The sequence below is a fragment of the Manis javanica genome, chromosome 11 (assembly GCF_040802235.1).
Source record: "Manis javanica isolate MJ-LG chromosome 11, MJ_LKY, whole genome shotgun sequence".
Taxonomy (NCBI): Eukaryota; Metazoa; Chordata; class Mammalia; order Pholidota; family Manidae; genus Manis; species Manis javanica.
The window spans coordinates 33,923,731-33,945,367 of record NC_133166.1 but is presented as its reverse complement, the minus strand read 5'-3'; the positions used below and the strand labels follow the sequence as shown (position 1 = coordinate 33,945,367).

At 45.4% G+C, this 21,637-nt stretch overlaps 1 protein-coding gene across 14 annotated transcripts in view; it reads right to left on the bottom strand.

Moving 5' to 3' along the window:
- BMAL1 (basic helix-loop-helix ARNT like 1) overlaps positions 1-21,637 on the bottom strand; it is a 102,212-nt gene that overhangs the window by 10,787 nt on the left and 69,788 nt on the right. For 9 of the 14 annotated variants that reach the window (XM_073216231.1, XM_073216230.1, XM_073216229.1 and 6 more), the window contains 12 exons: positions 20,126-20,244; positions 19,293-19,439; positions 17,059-17,097; positions 16,720-16,761; positions 16,202-16,297; positions 15,121-15,278; positions 13,339-13,418; positions 8,921-9,013; positions 7,661-7,778; positions 5,062-5,211; positions 2,492-2,738; positions 1,046-1,152 (listed from right to left, as the gene is read on the bottom strand). In XM_073216231.1, the coding sequence (XP_073072332.1) occupies positions 1,046-1,152; positions 2,492-2,738; positions 5,062-5,211; positions 7,661-7,778; positions 8,921-9,013; positions 13,339-13,418; positions 15,121-15,278; positions 16,202-16,297; positions 16,720-16,761; positions 17,059-17,097; positions 19,293-19,432 (1,270 nt within the window). In that variant the 5' untranslated portion in view covers positions 19,433-19,439; positions 20,126-20,244. The remainder of the gene's footprint in view (positions 1-1,045; positions 1,153-2,491; positions 2,739-5,061; positions 5,212-7,660; positions 7,779-8,920; positions 9,014-13,338; positions 13,419-15,120; positions 15,279-16,201; positions 16,298-16,719; positions 16,762-17,058; positions 17,098-19,292; positions 19,440-20,125; positions 20,245-21,637) is intronic. The other 5 variants (XM_073216238.1, XM_073216241.1, XM_073216239.1 and 2 more) reach the window with 3 other exon arrangements.

The following is a 21,637-nucleotide window of genomic DNA, read 5'->3' as shown; positions in this document are numbered from 1 at the left end:
TGTTCCTTCTCCATCACAAAGCCTGAGAGTAGTACAGCACTTTTAGGACATCCAAATCCAGAGATGTCCCACTCACCTATTCAAACCTCATTCTTTTATGCAACAAACACGTGCCCTTTCATGTTCCAGGCACTGAAGATCAAAGAGGAGACAGGATGTGACCCCTGCCCTCAGGAGAATGAGAGGCAGCTATGAAGACCAAGACATCAGAGCCTTGAGGGATGGACACAAGTTTGCCAAAAGAAAAGAGGGAAGAACCCAGCAGTTCCTGAGGAGTTGGCGGGGCCTCGGGTGGGGTGGGGGTAGTGGGTGAGCGGAGTGGTGAGGTGGTCAGAGTGGCCACAGCACAGGGCCTCTGCAGGCACGGAGGAGGGGTGAAGCTGAGCAGGTGGGTCAGAGCCAGGAGGCAGAGGGTCCTGAGCACCTATCGAAGGCATGTGGGCTCGAGTCTAAAGTCTGGAGGTTTTGAGCAGAGATGGGATAACTATGGAAGATGGACTTGGATCACGGAGGAGCAGAGAGGCCTGCTAGGAGACTATCACAGTTATTAGGCACGAGGGCCCGACGCAGGGGTGTGTCAGTGGAGGTGGCCAAAAGGGGCTGCTTTGGAAATATCACGTCTGAGGTGAATGAACAGGATCTTGGGGACAATGAAGTAAAGGAAGGGGTCGGTGTTGGTTTCCTTCTCAGGACTGTGCCCTTGGTCAGGAGGAAAACACAGGAGGCAGTGTAGGATTTTATGGAAAAGAGAATTACATCTGTTTGGGCCATACTAAATCTTTATAGGTTCCAGGTAAATCCTCTGAACAAAAGGTGCTTTCCAGAAATTGCCCTGGCCTGTGTACAGAAAGAAAACTGCCTGTACCGGTTTTCTAAAGGTTTACCTGTAAGAGGATGAATAGGGCCTGGGAGCAGTAGCCTCCTCACAGATGTCTGGGCCTGAAGACCTGTGCTGGCTGACTCCCACATCACTAGGGGGCAGATTTCACTAGCCTAGAAGCAGGGGATACTTTAAATTTAAGACCTTTTGTACAGCCCAGCTTACCTTGCCTATGACATTCTGCAAGATGTCCTATGTCATCTTGGTGAAAATATTCATAACATGATGTACCTAGAAGTTCTTGTGGTAAATATGCCAAAATAGCTGTTGCTCTAGAAGGGAATTATTTAAAAAAGAAAAAGCCATTCAGACAACTGCATCTCTGTGCTGGATAAACCCCATTACAGCCATTGAGAACAAGGCCAAAGCTGGGTGATTTTCAGAGGCCTTACTATGTGGATTTTTTTTTTTAATGCAAAAAAAATTAACCAAAGCTACATAGAAACATAGCAAAGATGCCTTCCAAAGGGGCTGTTATCACAAGAACTCAAATTTTAGGTTTAAAAATGGTAACTATATTAGCTATATAAAAATGTGGTAGAATCTAAACCCCAGTGCAAAACTTGCGTTTCACTGCCTACTACTTATCAGGATAACTGAACACCAAACGCTCCAGCAGTGGGGGCTGTGAGGGCCTTGAAAAATGGCTGTCTCCTTTTCTAGCATTTAGTGACTATTTCTAATAGCAAGAAAAACTACTGGACTCTGAATATTCTTAAGAAGAAAGTAGAGAGCAGGGGAGAACTTGGGGCATCTGGGTTTTTAGCTCAGGTCTACTACCAATCAGTTGTGAGTCCTGGAGGAGGCCAGTTCCAGGCCAGGCCTCAGTTCCCCATCCATAAAAAATGAGATTGGGCTAGAAGTGCTGTCCAACAGAACTTCCTGGTATGATGGAAATGTCCTGTATTTATGTCATTAGCCACATGTGCTATTGAGTACTTGAAATGTGGCAAGTGACCCTGAGGAATTGAATTTTTAACTTATATTAAGTTAAAACTGAATAGCCATATGAGAGTACCATAGCCAATGAATACTGCATTGGGCAGCTTGGGACTAGATATTCCTAAATTCTTATAGGAATTTAAGTCCTAGAGCCAGAATTCCAATCACAGTAATGGTCCTGGAACATTCTATATACTCAGCATGCTATGCCTGCTATTTTTCTTTTGGCCATGGACATGAAGCCACCCTACTTAATTGTCTCTACATTACCAAAGAATGATAGAGAAAATCCCTGTATTTATGATCATCTTCTTATGGGTCTCATTTTTTAGTACAGATTCCCATTACCTACTTCTCTCTCTCTTTTGTTAATTGAAGTATAGTTGACAAACAATATATTGGATTCAGGTATACAATATAGTGATTTGACAGTTACATATGTTACTAAATGTTCACCATGATAAGTGTAGTTACCATCAGTCACCATACAAAGATATTACAATATTACTAATATTTCCTACACTGCTCTTTCATCTCCATGATTATTTTATAATTGGAAACTCTCTTTCTCTATACTTAGGCAAGCCAGCTGATGGCCCAGTCTTCTCTGCTTTACAGGGCTGAGAATCCTCTATCATCATTGTTCAAGGGAAACATGAAGACTCTTACCTCTGATCTACAAAAACAAACTTCCCATCTATTGCGTGCCGAGAAACATATTCCATAGATTTCACCCTGATTTCCCCATTCACCGGTTGTGGGACCACGTGAGAATGCAGTCGTCCAATTGCGACGAGGCAGCTGAGATTACACCCCTCATTGTCTGGCTCATTGTCTTCGTCCAGCCCCATCTTTGTGGGTGGCCAGCTTTTCAAATAGCCTGTGCTGTGGATTGTGCAGAAGCTTTTCCGATCTGCTGGAAAGCAAAGTCTACAGTTAGTGTCAGTGTGACTTTGGGGCATGAGGCATAGGCAGCTTCTGGTGAGTTGTGAGGCAGGTAGGGATTCAAAACATTAGAAACAGCTTTACTCTCCAGAGCTGAGCATCTAGTGAGGGAGGAAGACAGAAAATCGGTAATGATCTGCAGCATCCTATGTGCTGAGAGGAGCCAGTGGTACTAAGGACTTCGCATACACCAAAGGAGGAATACATCTACCTGGGCAGAGAAGGGCTGCCCAGAAAAACACAGCACGGGGAGCAAGAAGGATGAGCACTGGCTGAGGGACCAGAATGTGTGAAGACTAAGAATGTACAAGGGAACAGGGCCATATCCTATACAAGAAACAGCAGAGAGTTCTGTGTGGTTGAAGTGGAAAGGGAGGTGCTGGGGGTAGGAAAGGCAGGCTGGGAGCAGATACAGGGGCCTTGGATTATCTGCTAACAAATGTGCCAGTGTTTTTCAGATAGGGAAAGGAGAGCTTCCAAAGGTATGTAAGTAGGGAAGCAGTGAAACTGGCATTTGGATACTCTCAGAGCAGAAGGATGGGTGAACTGGAAGAGTAAAACCCAGCAGAGGGCCAAAAATCAGCAAAAGATGATGAGGACTGTACTCAGGAAGTGCAGTGAAGATGACGGGGTAGGGAAGGAGGCAGGAGAAATTTCTGAGAGAGCTGTTGGCGTTTGTATGAACATCAAACTGGTATGAAAGACAGACAATGCAGCTGTTCTGGACTGAGTGGCTGCTGATGCTAACTTGTAAGCGGGAACAGAGTGTGTTTCAGCAGGAGAGAAGATTTCAGCTGGGACATGGAAAGTGTAGAATACCTGTGGATTTTGGCAGTAAACAAATCCTTATGAACTATTTCTGGAGCATGGAGTCTGCGCCAGTTACTGGGGAACAGTGGAAAACAAACCAGACATGGCTTTGTAGAGTTTAACCATCTAAAGGGAAAGATAGACTTTAAACAAATAATAACATAACTGCAACTGTAAGAAAGTGCTAAAAAGAAAACCTGCAGGGTGCTATTAAGACATTAGATGCCTGAGGTAGGGAGTGACAGACATTGATATCCAGCTCTGAAGGATGAGTTGTAGTGAGCCAGCTGAAGGGAGCTGGTGGCAAAGGAGGGGTGGATTCCAATTGGAGATGACAGTGGGGAGAGATGCCTTGGATAGAAAGGGGGTTGAGGCATTGAGAAGAAGTTGGCATGGTTCAAATGTCCAGAGTAGTGGCGCAGGGGGTGGTGGGATGGCTGCAAGGTCATTTTAAGGGTTTTGAACTTCTCTACAAGAGCAATGGGGAACACTGAAGGGTTTTAAACAGAAGACTGATGCAAAGATTTCCATTTAAAAAGATCACTTTGGCTGTTGTGTGGAGGGATGGATATTTATGAGATCTAGTGAGAACCGAAGGTTGCTTAGATCTGAGTGATAGAAGTAAACATGGAGATAGTAAATGTTTGGGGGTAACTTCTGCAGAAAGAATTCACTGGCAGGACTTCATAACTGGATCAGGAGGTGCCTCCTAGGGTTCTAGTATGTGCAGTGAGATAATGGTGGTGCCATTAACATCAGAGAGAAGCTCACTTTTACATATATCACATTTGAGATGCCCTTCAGGTATCTAATGAGCAGTTAATTAATGGATCTGGAGTTCAAAAGAGAAGTCTGGGCTAGAAATAGAAACTGGAAAGTTATTCACATATAAATGGCATTGAAAGCTAAGGGAGTAGATGACATTACCTATGGATCAAGTGTAGACAGAGAAGAGAAGGCAGCTCGGGACAGAAGAGGAAGAGCCAGCAAAAGGAACCAAGGAGAGCCTGGAGTGGCAAAAGACGGGGGAGACAAGAATGTGGTCATGGAATCCTCAGGAAGAAAACACTTCACGACGCAAGGAAAATGAAGGCATATGTTGCTTTTAGCATGAAGCTCACTGATAAACTTCGTGACAGTAACTTTGGTGGACTGGTGGGCTGCTCAGGGAGCAGTTGGAACCGTGGCTGAGAGTATTCTGTCTCAACCACATTAAAACCAGCAGAATTGAAACAGGAAATCTTCCTGTGAATCTGTCGTCATAACAACCATCAGGACTTACCACCTCTGGTTATCCCGACAGCCCTGGTCCCCGACTGCCCCACACCGTAGGGGAAGAAGGGGACCAGGGGCTCCTGGCTGGGGTACTGTGGTCTGCTGCCCTGGCCGGTTAGGAACCAGTGAACCAGCATCCTGCTTAGAGCTTCATAGCAGGAAGCAAACCTGACCTGTAATAGGGCTTCAAAGAACTATTAAGCAGTTACCTTTTTTCTTTGAGCAGGTGGAGGGGAAATGCTTGTCTTCAGTCTTTACTGAAGGCCTGTTACACTTCATCCTACAGAGGAAAGAACGCCGTGCTCCAGAACATAGCCGAGACGGCCCAGGGGTTACATCGGTCTTAACTGGAAGTCCGGCTGCAAATCAACACACAAAATGTGATGAACTGAGGGCAGTGTTGCCTGTCAGAGGTTGAGCATGACCTTGCAGAAAGCCTTCTTCCCTGCCTCATGTTTACGATGACATGAGAACCACATTTCTCTTCAGTTTAAACCTTAGAAGATGCAAAGGCACAGGTGCACTGCCAATCTCAAATGTTTCTAGATCACATAGAAGCTGCTGAATGAATGGACTAGATGATCTGGGGGAATAAAAGGAATTACAGCATGGGGCTCCTGTCTAGCAGGAGCTTAAGGCTGAGAAGGGAAAATGGAAATTCACCATGAAAAGATTAATAATAATACCAGGTGATATATAATTAGATCCAAATAAATAGCACAGACAATCTGCTTCCCAGAGGAGGAAGAACTCGGGTTGGGACCTGAAGGATGGGTAAGATTTAGACATCAGAATGGGAAGGAGGAAGCAGGATTGCCTTAAATTCTCAAACCTGGCTGTACTCTTGAACCCCAGGGATGATTTATCAGCATACAGATTCCTGGCCCTCATTCTAGGTGTGTGCTGTCCAGTGCAGGGGCCACTAGTTACAGGCAGTATTGAACACCTGGAATGTGGCTATTCTGGTTGGAGGTGTGCTGTAAGCGTGAATACACACAGGATTTCAAAGATTTAGTACAAAAAAAAAAATGTGAAACCTCATTTTGGATATCAGGTTTAATAAAATAGAGTATTAAAATCAATTTAATATTTTGTTTACTTTTTTTTAAATGGGGCTACAAGAAAATTTAAACTCTTACATGTGGCTTTTATCTGTGGCTTGCATTATGTTTCCATTGGACTGTGCTGTTCTAGATCAACTGACTTAGACTGTCTGGAGGAGGTACAGGACTGTGATTCCCGTGGAAACACTAGCTACTTGTCAGTGCAGAAGCCGGGAGGCAAATCACGTCCAGGGGGAACAAGTATCCCCTGCCCACCACAGGAACAATTATCACAGGAGAGCTGCTGCTCAGGGCTCCTTCTGGGTCTCTTCTCTGACCTACTCCCTCACTGCCATGTCAGTGATCTTCCTGCAGTGTCAGTCAGCCTGCGGCCCAGGTCAGAGCCCGTCACTGTGTTCCCACGGATGGGCGGAAGGAATGGTCTCTGTGGCCCAGCCCTGCTCTGCCCTGACATTTCACTCCAGCAGCACCAGGCAAGCCCCAGGGCACCACCCCTCTGCAACTGGCCACAAATCGGGTCCCTCCCTCTCTTCCTTTCATCACCTGTCAAACATTAACCATCTTTCCTCCACTGTCACCTACATGGGGATGCTTGTTGTTGCACCCACGAGAACTGGTCATCAAATCCCTGTGTCCTGTATTATTTCTATGGCTGCATCTGTTATGCAGAGTTCTGTCTGTCTCCTGGTCATCCTGACTACATGGCCAGAGCCTTAAAGGCAAAGGCCACATGTCATTCACCTTTTTCTCCTCAGGTCACTAAAAAAGTACCAGGGTCTAGGTACCAGGGAATGCACTGAACTTCTCAGAAGAAAAGGGGTGCCTTAATGAGAAGGCTGGTTTAAAGGAGATTATTCTGGTGGTGTTCTCCTCTGGGGATTAAAATGGGGAACTTGGAAGCTGCAAAAGAGCAGGGCCTTGACTGCACTGGTCCACAATATCACAACATTGATATTGTGCTTACTATGTACGAGAAACTGTCCCATGTGCTTTATTTATATTAATATATTTAATTTAACAACCCAATGAAATAGGTACTATTTGTGGATAGGGAAGCTGAGGCACAGAGAGCTTATGTATTTGCTAAGGTCATTCAGCTGGTAATGGTGAGCCAGGACATAGCCTGGTAATCTGACTCCAGAGGCCACACTTGTAACTGTGGAGCCCACAGCTGACCACAGGACTAGAGGAGAGCTGGGAAGGGATGCAGGAGCAGGAGGCTGTGGGGAAGGCTGTGAACGGCGGTCCCACGGCTGCAAGAAGGAAGCCGGAAGGGGGAGCCAGTCTAACAAGGACCCACTCTGGTCAAAGAAATGTCATTTATATTCAAGTTCTCTTAATTTTAGGAAGCTGCAGGTGTGCAACTCCCATAAACAGAGGTGGTTTTGGGTGGAGGGGGGTGGGGAGCAAATCAAACTGGTGTGAGCCCTTTAAACTCAGGAGCATACAAGTGGGAATTTCTAGATTCTGAAAAAAAATGACTGAAAATCAGAAAGAATCAAAGTAGCTATTTTTCCTCTCAACAAATTTGGACATTGAGCTTTCCCTTCTTTATGTAAAACAAAGCAAAAACACATGCAAAGGGATGCAGGTAACTCCATTTAGCTCAAGACAGCACCTGTGATCCCAATGAAGGGCAGAGAGGTGGGACACCTTGAGACGCTGAGGCTGCCATGCACTCAGCTCTCTGGGCCAGCGCTCAGCGCTCTGAGGGGGTTGTGGAGGATGCCTCCTCCATACTCACTTTTTGCATCTATAAGCCGCTCCCGGGGTGCGGTGTCTGATGAGGAGAGCTGCTCCTTGACTTTGGCTATATCTTTTGGATGTAGGTAGTCAAACAAACTCTGACCGATCAGATCATTCTGTGGGGAGGAAACATTAACAATGGCAAGTCACTCACATGTGAAATATAAATTTTCCAACAAGGGCTTTCCCTTTAGTTTGTGTTTTTAGGCAGGTGAATTTCAAATATTTCCTATGTGAGCACGTGCACATGTCCAATTACTTTGCCTAGAGAAAGACACAATGGACAAGGCACTGGGAATTTGGTTTTGAGAACACATGAGGGAAAAGGGGCTCAGTTATATAAATAAGCCATGCTCCTCTAAGGCAAGACTCTTAGCTTATGAATTCCTTATTTATTTCTGATGCCTACAAATTTCCCTTCTAAGACCTCAGAAGGAAGAATGCAGGGTGTGGGCTCTATAGCTCCACTAAGCTTTCTGTTCATAAGCAAATTGTGTTATACTATAGGCCTCAATAGCCTAATCTGTCAGCACACATAATAAAAATTTCCTCCAAAACTTTGCTTGAAGACTAAGAAGAACAAAACACTTTGGAAACATTAAATAATATTATTATGTTATTTTAATATAATAAATGTTATTTTGACTCTTTAATTCTTTTGCCTTACCAAGTTTCCATGCAAAGCATGTGAAGGAATGAATAAGTGAATAAGTGGCGAATAAAAACTCTAGGGATATAATAGGTGAAAAGGTCTGCTCTAGAAGCTTCTATAAATGTTTATCCTAGTTGATCCTATAAACAATCATAAAAGATGGGTTATTACAGTCATTTTTTTAGAGGAAGCTGAGGTTCAACAGAGCTAATAAATGACATACCATTGCAAACACAGTATGGGTAGATTTCCAATTTCTAATTCCCTAGTATTCTCTACCTACCTCTTTTCCTTGTCAGATAGCACCTCACCCCCAACCCCCACCCCACAGTTGTACAATATTTATTTTGTAGTGAAAGTTATAAAGCTGCTGCTGAGATCAGTCAGACCTTCCAATGGGGGAAACATGGGGCATATAAACTTTTTTTTCAAAGTTTAAAGTCATTTCTCTATTAAGAAATTAAGAATTTTCTAGAAGAAAGATTGGGTGGGGGAACAACACAAGTCTTTCCCATGTGACTTGAATACTAAAATTATTCTGAAATGTGGGGTGACCTTTCTGGCTGCTATGAGGCGGCCCAGCACTAATAGGAACATGAACAATACCTGGCTGTAGTTGAGGATCTTGAAGACAGACTCAGAGACAAAGAGGATCTTCCCTCGGTCACATCCTACGACAAACAAAAATCCATCTGCTGCCTAATCAGGAGAAATGGATAATCAATTTATCACACTTAAGGAAACATGATTTATAGTCACTGTGACAGCAAATAAGGATCTGTTCTCTAAGTAGCCAATGCACAGGGATGTACTCATTGACAGCTTCACAAGTATCCTGAAAATATGCTTAAACCAGATGCCTTATGAGAATAAGAAGATTCTTTCAAGGTGGATATATACATATATATCATCGAATGATTGCAGGCAAAAGCCCAATTAAAGTAAGTTCTATTTCAAAGAAGAATTCAGCTTAAGAAGTTTTCTTTGAGTATATAAAGGTCCAGAGAAGTCATATTTTATTGCTGCAATTATAATAACCTTTTGTAGAATCATAGAATCTAAGACTGAAAGGAAAATTGAAGACCCTCTCCAGTATCTTGGCCACCAATTGTCCTCTATGTGACCACCTCTGCTCACAAGGAGCGCTCTAGGACAGTGGCGCTCAACACTGGGAGTGGTGTGTTGTTTTTTGCTTTAAGTCTTGGTTTGTTTATGGTCTGGAATGGGACTGGATCACTGGTATTGTTTCACCCCCATCCCCTTCCCCTCCACCCTGAAGTGATTCTAAGATACACAGGTATCACATATATCATCTGTTGACCCAGGGCTGTGCTGCTGTATTCTGAGGCTAGGAAAGCAAAGCAAAAATTTCCCCTTCAATTCCCTTCACTGCTTCTTCACTTCAAATACAGGTTAGAATCTATAGTGGCAATCGACCCAAGTGTTGAGGAAGGGCAATATTTGTTAGAATGAAGCAGATAAACACCAAAGCTACAGTGTCTGACAGCTTCGGATATTTTGTCTGTGTGTAAATGAATGCTATCCACAACTTTCCAGATAGACAACCACCCAACCCCTGCCAGGGGCTCCCCAGTGGCAGGGAGGGTGTGCCCTACTCTGGCAGGTACCGATTGCTCTTGTATGCTCAGCTCCTGTGGTTCCTACACACAGTGGGTCAGTATCTTGCTTTATTCAGTAGCCCTCAGTCTTTTCTTTGGAAAAGTCTACAGAAACCCTATACCCTTTTCTGTAGAAGGGCCTTTGTGATGTAGTTTAATTCAAAGAACCAGGAAGTGAACTCATGTGCCAGAAGGTAAAAGAATGTACTTGTGCCAGAGCAAAAGAAGTAAGAGCAGCACAGGATTGCTCTTGCTGTGAGAGAGCGTGGTGGGCCACTCAGCCAGAGGGGGCTCGGGCTGATCCCTCCTAAGTTAGGCTTCTAGGCTGCCCCAGGGGCAATGGGGGAAGTGACATCCCAAGCACCAACTACTGGAAGCCTCATTCTGTCAAAAACAGGGTGTTAGTAACTTCTACTTTTGCCTTGCAGACCATCTCATATCTAACAAGAGAAGTGTTTTGAGGCTTTTCATTGATGCAGTGATGTGGTATGAAAGGTGCCTGGGAAGAAGATGACTGTGACATTTTGGAAGGAATGCTGGGCAGAGTCAGGCCCGAACTGATGACATGAGCAAAGTGGATTTCCACACATCGAGGGGAGAGAGAGTAGGTCCCAAGGCCAAGAAGTACAGTCAGTGTAGGGGAGGCTCAGAACTTCCCAGCTCAGCTTCACAGGAACAGACACACACCCAGAAGGCACCAGGGTTTAGGGGAAAGCTGAAGGGCAGATGTATAAGAACAGCATGAGCACGACAGGACTGCAGGAAAGCCAGGGGCAGGCTCACTCTCAGGGGAGATGGTGTTAGATGATAAATGACACAGAAGCCCTGGTGGGGTCTGCCTACTTTCAAATCCGGGTAAGTAGAGTCCCCGGACATGACACATTGATGGGGTTGACTGCTCCCTGACACACCATTTAGTAAAAATATTTTGAAAGTACTTAGTAAAGAGAGCAATTAGTCAGACTGCATTGGTAAGGAAAAGCGAAGTCCAGTTCCTGCCACCAAACTGTTCAGATACCATCCGAGCAGACCCTGCCTTCTGCTGAAGCAAATTCCTGGGAACTGGGCACCTGAAGTGGCAAGGGATTAGGCAGTATTTCACAGCTGCTGACATGGGCCAGGGAGGTAAGAAAAGCTATACCAGGGAAGACAGATCACCACTGACATTGTGTGACACAGAAGAGCAGAAAAGGCAAGCCCAAGGTGAAATATTTAGCTTGAATAACATAAAATTCCTTGTTCCATACTTTGTTAAGTGTGGGCATCTGTTAGGAAATTTAGAAAAGCAGCAAGAAAATTATTAAGCACTTGCTATTACAAAAGGAGCTTGTTAATATACATAAACACTTATACATAAAAATATCCAATTACCAATATAGCAGTCAGGACCACCAACATGATTTGTGGGGCTCAGTACAAAATGAAAATGCTGGACCTTTGTTCAAAAACTATGATTTTCAAGTTAGTGTTCACAGAGCATTAAACTAAGTACCAGGCCTTGTGTGACTGCATGCATCACATGCCCACAAGTCAGCCCTGGAGGTTTCTTCATCATTTCTCCGATGGTTTCACCATCACTAACTTGCTGGGAAGCCTCGGCCCCACCCTAACATATTTATTGTTGACATGGATGATCCTAGAACAGAGTCATGCATATACATAAGTATGCAGAAGTATTTGTTAGTGAATGAAAATGAAAGACACAGAAGGCGTGCCTACTGAGACAGAAGTCACATGATTCTTCAAAGGATCATGTGGATGACAAACTGGAACTTGGGACTGTCCAATAAATAGATTTTGACAGAGATGAAGAGGAGTTCAAAAAAACTGTACCTATACATGATGGAAAAAAACCTGGCCTAACAGTAATTCATGTACAAGAGAGTTGGGGAGGGGCAGTATTACAGCTGCCCAAAATGTGGCACTGATCAGATGGCTCCCCTGGGAAAGGAGGCAGCAGCTTCCTTCACCCCTAGCCAACCAGACCATGACTGGAGTTCTGCACTGGGTTGTGAGAGCCGCTTCTGGAGGGAAATCTAGCAAATGGATGTGGCTCTGGAAAGTGTGTGGTGGATGCCGCTGGGACCAGCTCCCAACCCTCTTCTCTCTCGCCTGCATCTACCACAGAGGCTGGAAAACCTAAATCCGCACTCTGCAACCCTGCCGGCAGCGAGGGGTGCCCAGGTGACATCTTCTGGACAAACTGAAGTCACTGCTGGGCTTCTGGGAAGGCGTTTCCTTCCTGAGAAAAGGACAGCTGGCCTGGTGCCTCCCTGGGCCTGTCTCTGGCACTTTGGCTACTCAGAGCTGGCACAGCCACGTTGCTGCATTATGGAAACAAGGGGCTCGCTAGCTCGGCATGGCTGTATGAGAAGACAGAAAGAGCTGGCTTCCTGTTGACCACCACAGCCTAGAGGACCAGCCACGCCTGAGAAACAAAACCCTATTTATTCATCACATCTTCTGTCCCTTGCAGCTGAAAGATTTCCAATTAATATAACATGTCATAAAGGTACTAATAGAGAAAACTGGAGTGAGCAGGCAGGCCGGACTTGCAGAGGATCTGGAGGCAGGTGGAGCTTAAAATGGGTAGTGATGATGCAAAAATCTAACCAGACTAGCCTGTATCCCAGAGCTTTGCAAGCATCTGTTCAAAGGGGGGCCAAGGTTCTGTATGGGGCTTGGCCAGAAAGGCCAACCCTGGCTGGGTGGGGAATGGAGGGCCTCTTTCCTTTTAGTGACATTTTCAAGTTTTCCTTTTATAATCTGCAAGAAGACATGTTTCTGAATCCAGATTCTTCCCCTTCAAATTCCACATTAATCTCACTCCACCTAGGACTAGCCCTAATTCTCCATGGAAGCCAAGTTCCCATGCGGCCACCTCAACTGCCTCTCTGCAGAGACGAGCCACATGCATGGAGCCCTGCGGTCCACAGGTGAAGCCTCAACTGCCCCACCGAGTCCTTCCTTGGGCTGCGATGTCTCCGGAAGCTTTGCTGTTTTGTTGGGACTTGGTGGTTAAGATTTACATGGATGTTTTTGTGCTAGAGGTTAAATGAGGATTGAGAGAAATCCTCAATTATTACCAGTTTCAGTCCCTTTCTGAAACCTTCATGCAGGAATATGATTCTCCTGTTTTTAACAAAATCCCGTCCCCTCTTATTTAAAAAACCACAGTAGCACAGACCTTCAGTTTTTGCCTAAGCAAGGGTAGAAGAGGAGGAGGAAAGTCTCAGGGAAAGACCGTGAACTGTCCAAACCAATAGGATAAAGGTGGAGACCCGAAAGAGGAAGTGGGCTGAGGAGAGTTCAGCACTGAGATACCAAAATCCTACATGCTGGTCCTTAACTCTGAAATCTATAAAAAGAATTGTTCTATGAAGCAGTCCCATAATTCCAACATACCCTGAGAATGAGGTGTTTTAATTCATCATCTGACAGAAAAGTTGGTTTGTAGTTTGCTTCTGTGTATGGATTGGTGGCACCTTAGGGGGGAAAGAGAGAAAGAATTGGTGGCACATTCAGGCAATGTCTCCACTTCACGGTCTCCACCCTTCTAGATGCTGGGATTTAAATTTCTTCTTTTTCCTTAACTGAGGTGGTTAGATCTAGCTTTGGGCAGAATCTTGTAATCACTGAAAAGACAACACTGTCATCTGTAGGAGACTTAATAAGCTTGCTTTTGTTACTATTAGGAAAACCAAGGGATAACTGAAGGATGTCAAAAATCTGCTTCAAAGAGAGAAGGCAGCTCTAGAAGCAGACTGGTTGATTTCCCACCTCCCAAGACCTTTATTAAATGGGTTGCCTAGCAGCCCCTCAAATCACCACTCTAAATGTTCTCGGGAAATCATCCAGTCTGCCAGACCCTGAGTAAATATACTGTGGAAGGCATTTAGTGAGAGGTCCTCTTCATGAGGGTGAGGTAAACAAGCTGGGCGGTCCAGGGAAATGCATTATCTCAGAAAATGTGACTCTAGCTCCGAGGACTGCAAGGGGACAAGACTTAATGTAAAAGGCTGTCAGTCTGGCATCTTTCAGGAGAACAAAAACTGAATGGAGAAAAATGCTGCAGTATGTGACTTGGATCTGCAGAATGGTTAGTAGGATAATGAAGAAATAAAATAAAAAATAATTCAGAGTATCATGGTGAAGGAGGTAAACAGAATGTGTTTGACTTTCATAATAACTAACAAGGCATATATTATTGACCCACATACCTGCTTTTTATGATAACTCAAGATTTGCCACTCTCTTTGTTCCAATTTAATACAAACTAGCTTCTACAATTTTATCTCTAACATCTTTAATAATATGAATTTTTAACTGCCATTCTCTAAGCACAGGATATACCATTTACATTTTTGAATAATGATCAAAAGTCAGCCAAAACCAACTACTTCCTTCTGGTACCTTTGTGGAAATATGGAGATGCAATTCTCTTACCACGCAGGTCAGAGATCTGACTGAGCGCCCACTTTCCAATTTCCTCAAATAGTCCCAGACTAGCTATGGAAAATGCCAGAAACAGCATTTACTAAAATGCCGGTTTCAGATTTCTTCTGTGGTTTGGATACATCACTTCCATGTCTCTGCCTCTGTTTTCCCATCCTCCCTAAGCTCAGAGAAGGAGGAAAATACTGCCTCCCTCACAGAGAGTCTATCGGGTTTGGGAAAATTCCAGAAAGATGAAAATATCATCAGTGTTCACTCCTGACAATGAAACACAGCAAGACTCATCAACCAGTGACTCACTCTTCAAAGGAGCCATGTTGAATTTTCCTCTTAAAAACAAAAACTGACTTTTCTGTGTCATTAAGTGCACCTCTATTTCTGATGCTTATCACTGTATGGTGAGGGCCAGGTACACATATATGCAAGATGGGACATCAGGTGTTTCCCCTCTGATATACATGTAGCCTGATTACATACACATACAGATATATGCAGGGAACATAGCTGCTAACCTCTGGGGGTGCAGGACTGCAAAATCACATCATGACGCTCACGTACGTCAAATAATCACTTCATTTGGCATCATGTCTATTACTGAAAGTTATGGGCATATTTTCAAGGCTACATATGTGCAAGTATTAACATTTACCTTAGGGACTCAGGAACGTTCTAGGCAAGGGTGGGAACATTTGTGGGCAAGGGCATAAAGGACAATGAAGCCCAGGGTCTCACCTCGTAACGTTTTCATGTGCTGAACAGCCATCCTTAGCACAGTAAGTTTATCTAATTTCCTGGACATCGCATTACATGTTGGTACCAAAGAAGCCAATTCATCAATAAAACTGTTCATTTTATCCCGACGCCTCTTTTCAATCTGACTGTGAGCTTCCCTGAACAACAATATGAAAAATGATTTCTATAAAGTATAACCAAACATAAAGGAAACAATGACAAAAATAAGTCATAACTATTTTCAATATTCACTTGACAAGGCAAATTTAGCATTTTCAGAATGTTTCAAACTAGACTTTTCTACTAAAGTCACATAAAGGTGGCTTTACTTCCAGGTCAGAATTCGTTTTTTTATGCTTACCTCATACTTAGAACTAAGGAGAAATGTTATAAAATTTGTCTTCTCAGAGCAAACTGTATTAATTTCTCATTTCTTCTCAGCCTCTGTCACTTTGGATTTTAAGATGGGGGTGGAAGGAAAGAGAAGGGAGGTGGAGGTTTCAAAGAGCAAAGCATCTAGAACAGCCAGCAGTGAGGAGCCTATGGTCCCCAGTGAGCTGTCTCTGAGCTTTGTGAGAAGTCTGCTGTGTGGCCTGTCAGAGACTCACTCACTGAATCACCAGGTAACGAATGCTGCCATCCTTGGATCAACCATGACTCCACCTAGATACAGCAGATGCTATATCTGTCCCCAAGAGCTTCCTCTGAAGAATGTCACACTCCTCCCTCCTAGGAGCTGCTGCCTGCCGAGGCAGGATGACACTTCTACTAGCACACACTCTCTCCCTGACTGGTTTGCACATGCCATTTGTGACTGTCCCTCTCAGGAGGGGCATCAACAGTGGAAATGTAATTTGCTGCCACTGCTGTAACAACAGAGCCATAGGACCTCCCACCAGGCTTCTCTGCAAGAGAAAAGCTAGAAAAGTCTTGGATCAGCCTAATTCTGCAGCCCCCAGTTCTGTCATAATACAGCCTTGGGTGGCTTTGGAACTAAGGTCAGGAGGTAGCAGCCCCCAGTTCTGTCATAATACAGCCTTGGGTGACTTTGGAACTAAGGTCAGGAGGGCAGAGGACTCACGTGGAAGTGAGAGTGTGGCTGGAGGCAGGAAGGATCAATTTAGAGAATCTGCTCAAGGCAGCAGGGCATTCTCCACGTCCAGGCTTCAGCTGCAACCTGCACTGCAGTAAAGGTCCCTCTAAGAGGCCGGGCACAGTCCAAGAAGGAATCACCAAGCCAGGTCTCCTATGTAGGGCCCACGAGTCAGGGGAGGGTAAGCTGCTAAAAACTGGGAAAAAACTATAGCCTTGATTTGCTTTCTATTACTTCCAAAGTTTCCTTCAGGTTAAATGCAGTTAGCGTAAAGCTGAAAGCCAGCTGAGTCTGAGAGAGCCAGGGTAGAAAGCCACATCAGGCTAAGGCACCCCCTTCCCTTTCCCTTTCCTTAGGATGTGGTGGTGTGGAAACGACTGTTAGACAGGAACCAGACTCACAGAGCCTCTTCCAGACACAGAACTCTAAGCAGGCTGAACCTGAACCTAAACTCAGCTGAACCAGAAACAGGACAGTTAGGAGGCAGAATGAGGGTCCAAGCTTACCTTGCATTTTTGATCCTTCCTTGGTGCTCTGTGTATTCTAACCTGGGGGGAAAAAAGAAAAAGATGAAAACACAATATCCTGGAGATTAATTGCAAAGTTATACATTTATTTGCTTTCCCATTTAATTTCCCCATTTAAACTCTGTCAACTATGACACACAAGAGCTGTTAGTGTGAGCCACACTGGGAGCTGGGGGGTTAATTCTGAGCCAGGTTCATGGCCTCCTTGCTTATCCCCATTGAGGACAAGGGTGGAACCTGCCTCAAGTAACAGCGTGTAATTAGGCAAAGAAAATGGCCATAAGGACACAGAAGCTCAAATGACTAGTTTTTTGGTACCTTCCATGAGGGTCATCTTTGTCTGTGTCCATGCTTTCTCTGAAAAAACAAGAGAGAATGTGACTGTTAAGAAGGGCATACAGAATAGCTTCTTAATGTAATGTAGAGGCTCTCAGTTATCCAGAAACCAAACAGAAAGCTCAAATAACCATAGTATTGGTTACTGATGTATTAGTCAAACAAGCATAACTTGAACCTACTATAAAACTAGGCCTGGTTTTCCAGATGATGCAAAGTTCTATATAGTCTCAATTGAGTTTGTTTGAAAATTTTGTTTGAAAATCGAGAACACATAGCATTTCTGGAGGCCCTGGTTAACCGAAGTATCCAAATAACTAACATCTCATTGCCTCCCTCATTTGGCACGAGCAGGGCCTATCCACCTGCAGAGCACTTCAGGCATCAGGTACGCGTGTGCGCACATACATCTTTAGGGGGAGGGGGTGAGGAGGGAGAGGCTTTGTTCTTGCAAAGAAGAACCTAAAGGCAGAGGCCTTAGGCAGCTTTCCCAAGGCACTGCCTCCCACGTTCTGGTTCTCAGCCAGGTGGGAGACCCCCAGGCCTGAGAAACTGGGATAGAGGAGTGGAGGGGGGCTGAGGATCCTGGGGTCACAGCAGGGATCTGCCTCATTTTCACAGAGCCCAGAACTTTAGCTTTCACAGCCCCTGTGGTCCAGTAGAAACTAGCCTGTAATGCTCAGAGGGAGGGATTCCAGTTTCCCTGGAGTCAGTGTGCACCGTTCTCCAGCCCCTAAATTTATCAGGAGGTCTCTGCCACCTGGGCCTTTCTTAGTTCTCCTGTACGCCATTAGAAAGCAGGGATTATGGCTCTTCAAACAATGTCATCCCAAGGGCACAAACAGCTTTCTCAGAAGCACTGTCGTATCATGGAAATTCTAGAATGGCAGTTCCCAGCCAGGCACCCTTGATTTCCTCACAGGCAAAGAGTTTCTCTAGCTAGTCCTAAAGTAGAGAGGAAATCATGCAGAATATGATGACTCCCCTATTGCTTTGTATCTGCCCTCTGAGGTCAAGGTCATCACTTCAAGTGAAGGGAAGTTCCACCTAACAAGTATGACTCTTAATACATTCAAATGATAGGAAAAGGGATTATGGCTGCTTAATTAACAAGGTCTCCACGAATTACAGAAGATTGACAAACTGGGATCTATGAGGGAAACCTGAAAGTCTTGTGTGGTGACAAGGTTGGAAACCGTAGCTCTAGACAGCAGAGGTCTTAGAATATGTCAGTGGTTCCATTAGTACTTGCTGGAAATACAGGATCCATGGGAAACAGCCCCTGGATCCCTGCTGGGGAGCTATTACTGTGGAAGAACACCCTCCCTGTCCTCACACCTATTCTCCATCCCCAGGGCACTGGCTCTCTTAATCCTCTGATATAACTTACACAGCGATCATAGTGTCTCCTAGGGAGCACCTGACCTCCAGCCACTGTGCTCCCCAAGTCTGACCTGTGACCTTTGGCAGAAAGGACATCTGCTGAGGGGGACACCTCCTTGGAGATTCTCCCTCACTGAACAAAAGAAACATCTTCACTTCTCACTCTTAAATGGACGTTTGGATAAGATTCCACACAGTTGCCTCCACAAAACCAAATGTACCTTTGAATGTTCTACACAGCCTCATTCCCTAGGTGTGCGTGCAGACATAGATGAGCTGACTAAGTGTGAACATTTACTTACTCAAAAGAGAAGTCATCAAGTTTAAAAAGAAACGAAGGTACTATGTAATATACCAGGTACACACTAATTTAAATAATGTTTAAGGCCAATATCAATGTTCCTCTTTGCTTTCAGAGACCTCTACTGTTCATTCCACCAACATAATGAAGCAACTGCTGTCTTCCTCTGAGAGAGGCCCCCAGGCAAAGCTCTTTGCTCCACTGAGACTACATCCACAGACTTACCCATCTTGCCAAAAGGACCAAAGGAAGACAAAGAAAGGGGTAAAAGGCAGAGAACTGGGCTTTAAGGCTCTTCTTCTTCCCTTGAGGTGGGATAGTTTAGGGGCAAGAGGGGAAAAGTGACTGCCTTAGCAGTGCTGGAGGTTCCCTCCCGCTTGCGAGGCAGGGAGACGATAAGCACAGCCCCCTAGAGCCGGAGCATTCACTCCCATCCCTTCATCCAGGAGAAACAGGAGCGGGCCCCTCAGTGTTCATGCCCAGGGACTGACACCAAGTTCAAGCAGAGGCAGGTGACCCCTACAGGCCTTACTGGTAGTCGGTAGAGCTGCCCTTCCGTTTGCGGTTGCAATCCATGCCACTGGTGCCCAGGGGACTGGACAGGAGGTCGGTGGCGCCCGGCGACATGAAATCACTGATTGTTGAGGAAATGTCCATTCTCTGGTCTGCCATTGGAGGTCTGGAATCAGTACAAGGAGGCACAGAGGCGTGTTTATTTCTACCTTTCTCCTAAGGTGGTGGAGGCTGGGATGCTGTGGAGGGACAGGGTACTCATTTACTGTGCCCCCACATCTCTCACCCAGCCAACTAGAACAGGGACAAGGTCAAACAGGAGCATCATAGCTTTAGTATATGTGATTTCGGCTCACCTGCTTGCTTATCTGATGAAGACACAAGGCTCAGAGAGACTGAGTGGTTTCTACTTGGCCCCCAAGCTAGAGTATGGGTGAGCTAAGCCAGAATCCCCCTGGGGCTCTAGGAGTCCCAGCCCCATGCTCCTCCCAGTGAGGGGACCAGCTGTCCCAGATGTTCTGACAGGCTTAAATTTCTTTTCTTCTAATCAATACATCTGATCAATGAAATAAATATGACTTACTTGTAATCTTTGTATTTTTGTTACAACTTTTGTAAAAGTTGTAGGAAGGCAGAAAATAATCCTTTCTCAAACTAAGTCTCACTTGGGAGTCAAGAAAATAGGGTCCCTCTCTATCACCCACCCAGGCAGAGTCTGTCCTGTACCCGGCATCCCCTGCAAGGAAAACCTTGCACATGAGCTGAAGACATTGTAGGCAAACTGGCTAGACATTTTGAGAATTCACATTTCAAAAGCATGAAGCAAGCCAGCCCAAGGAGGCTGACGAGTACCTGGCGAGGGTCTCCAACGCCAAGCCAAAGAGGACCGTGTACTGCCCACAGTCGGGTCCACGCTCCACACTGCGTGACTGGGGCTGTCACTCCCTCTCTCTGGGCCCGAGTTTCCTCATCTGCAAAGCAAGAGGTGAGTGTGAGCTCTTGCTATCACTTCTATGCCCACAGGTTCGTGAACCAGGCCCTCCTGGTTAGGTGTGTGCCAATTTTCTACTTTCACAACCATTGTTAGAGTGAACATCTTTCTGCATATAACTCTGTGTATTTGAGCTTTTATCTCTCATAAGTTTCTAAAAGTAGGACTGAAGGTCAAAAGGGGACACACATTGTACATTTCGGTACATACTGAAACACTGTGCTCCAGGAAAGTGCCAATAATTTATTCCCCAACAACAGCTCTTTCAATCTGAAGGGAAAAGCAAAACCTCCCTGTTTTAAATTATTATGCCTGGTGCTCCCAGCTCTATAGGCATTTCTGTTTTCCTTTGTGCCTTCTTGTTCTGTTTTCCACAGCACTGTCTTTAGGACCACCCCTGGGCCCCCTAACTCATGTTAGGGCACCTGAACCTGGGGAGGCCAGCTGCCCTCACTTGCAGTTCCCCCTCTCCTCTGCAGCCCAGGGCTGCCAGTGGCTCTGGACTCCTCTGAGCCATTTCTCCTCCCACTCTGCTACTGGGGGTCATACTTTCTCTTTTCTCCTTCAACCTCCAACATGTCCACAATCCACACTCTCACCCAGTCCCACTTCTACTTCACTGAGAAAAGAGGCCACGGTTACCGGCCTCCCAGATGCTGTGGGTGAGGGGGCCTGATGGGTGCCAATCCCATCCTCTCGCCACCCAGGACTGCTGCCTCAGTAGGTGCCCTCCCTGCCCTCAATCCTGCATCAAGCACCTCCCCCTCCACTGGAAGACTCCCATTAGGTAAAAACCTGCCACCACAGCTCTCACAAGAGGGGGAAAAAAGGAAAACCTTTGAACTACATTCCCTTTTCAGTTACCCTCCCTCCTCCCATTTCCCTGTTTCCAATTTCTTTCTTCTTACTGCCAATAACCAACTCAACTCAGGCTTTTGTTCCCATCATTGCAGTAGGATAGCTCCTGCTGGGTCACCAGTGACCTCCCTGTCACTAAATCCAGTAGCTGGTTCTCCCTTCTCTGCTCCCTGCCCTGCCGGCAGCCCCTGAGAGAGCTGCTCCCTCTCCTGGTCTCCAGGCCCGGGGATGCCGCCGTCTTACGGGTCTCCCCCTGCTTCAGTGGCCGGCCACTCCTTTCTGGTCTCTTTTGCTGGTTCCTCCTCATCTCTCTCCCCTCTAACTGAAAGTCCCACGGATATCCTAAGACCTCCTCTCTGCTTATACTCCCTCCTTACACAAACTCCCTGTCTAGTTTCACTGCTTCAAATACTATCCACGCTCTGACGACTCCCAGACTTTCATCTCTAGCTGGACCTCTCCCAGAATTCCAAACTTGTATAGCCAACATCTCCCTGACATCTCCCTTTGCATAT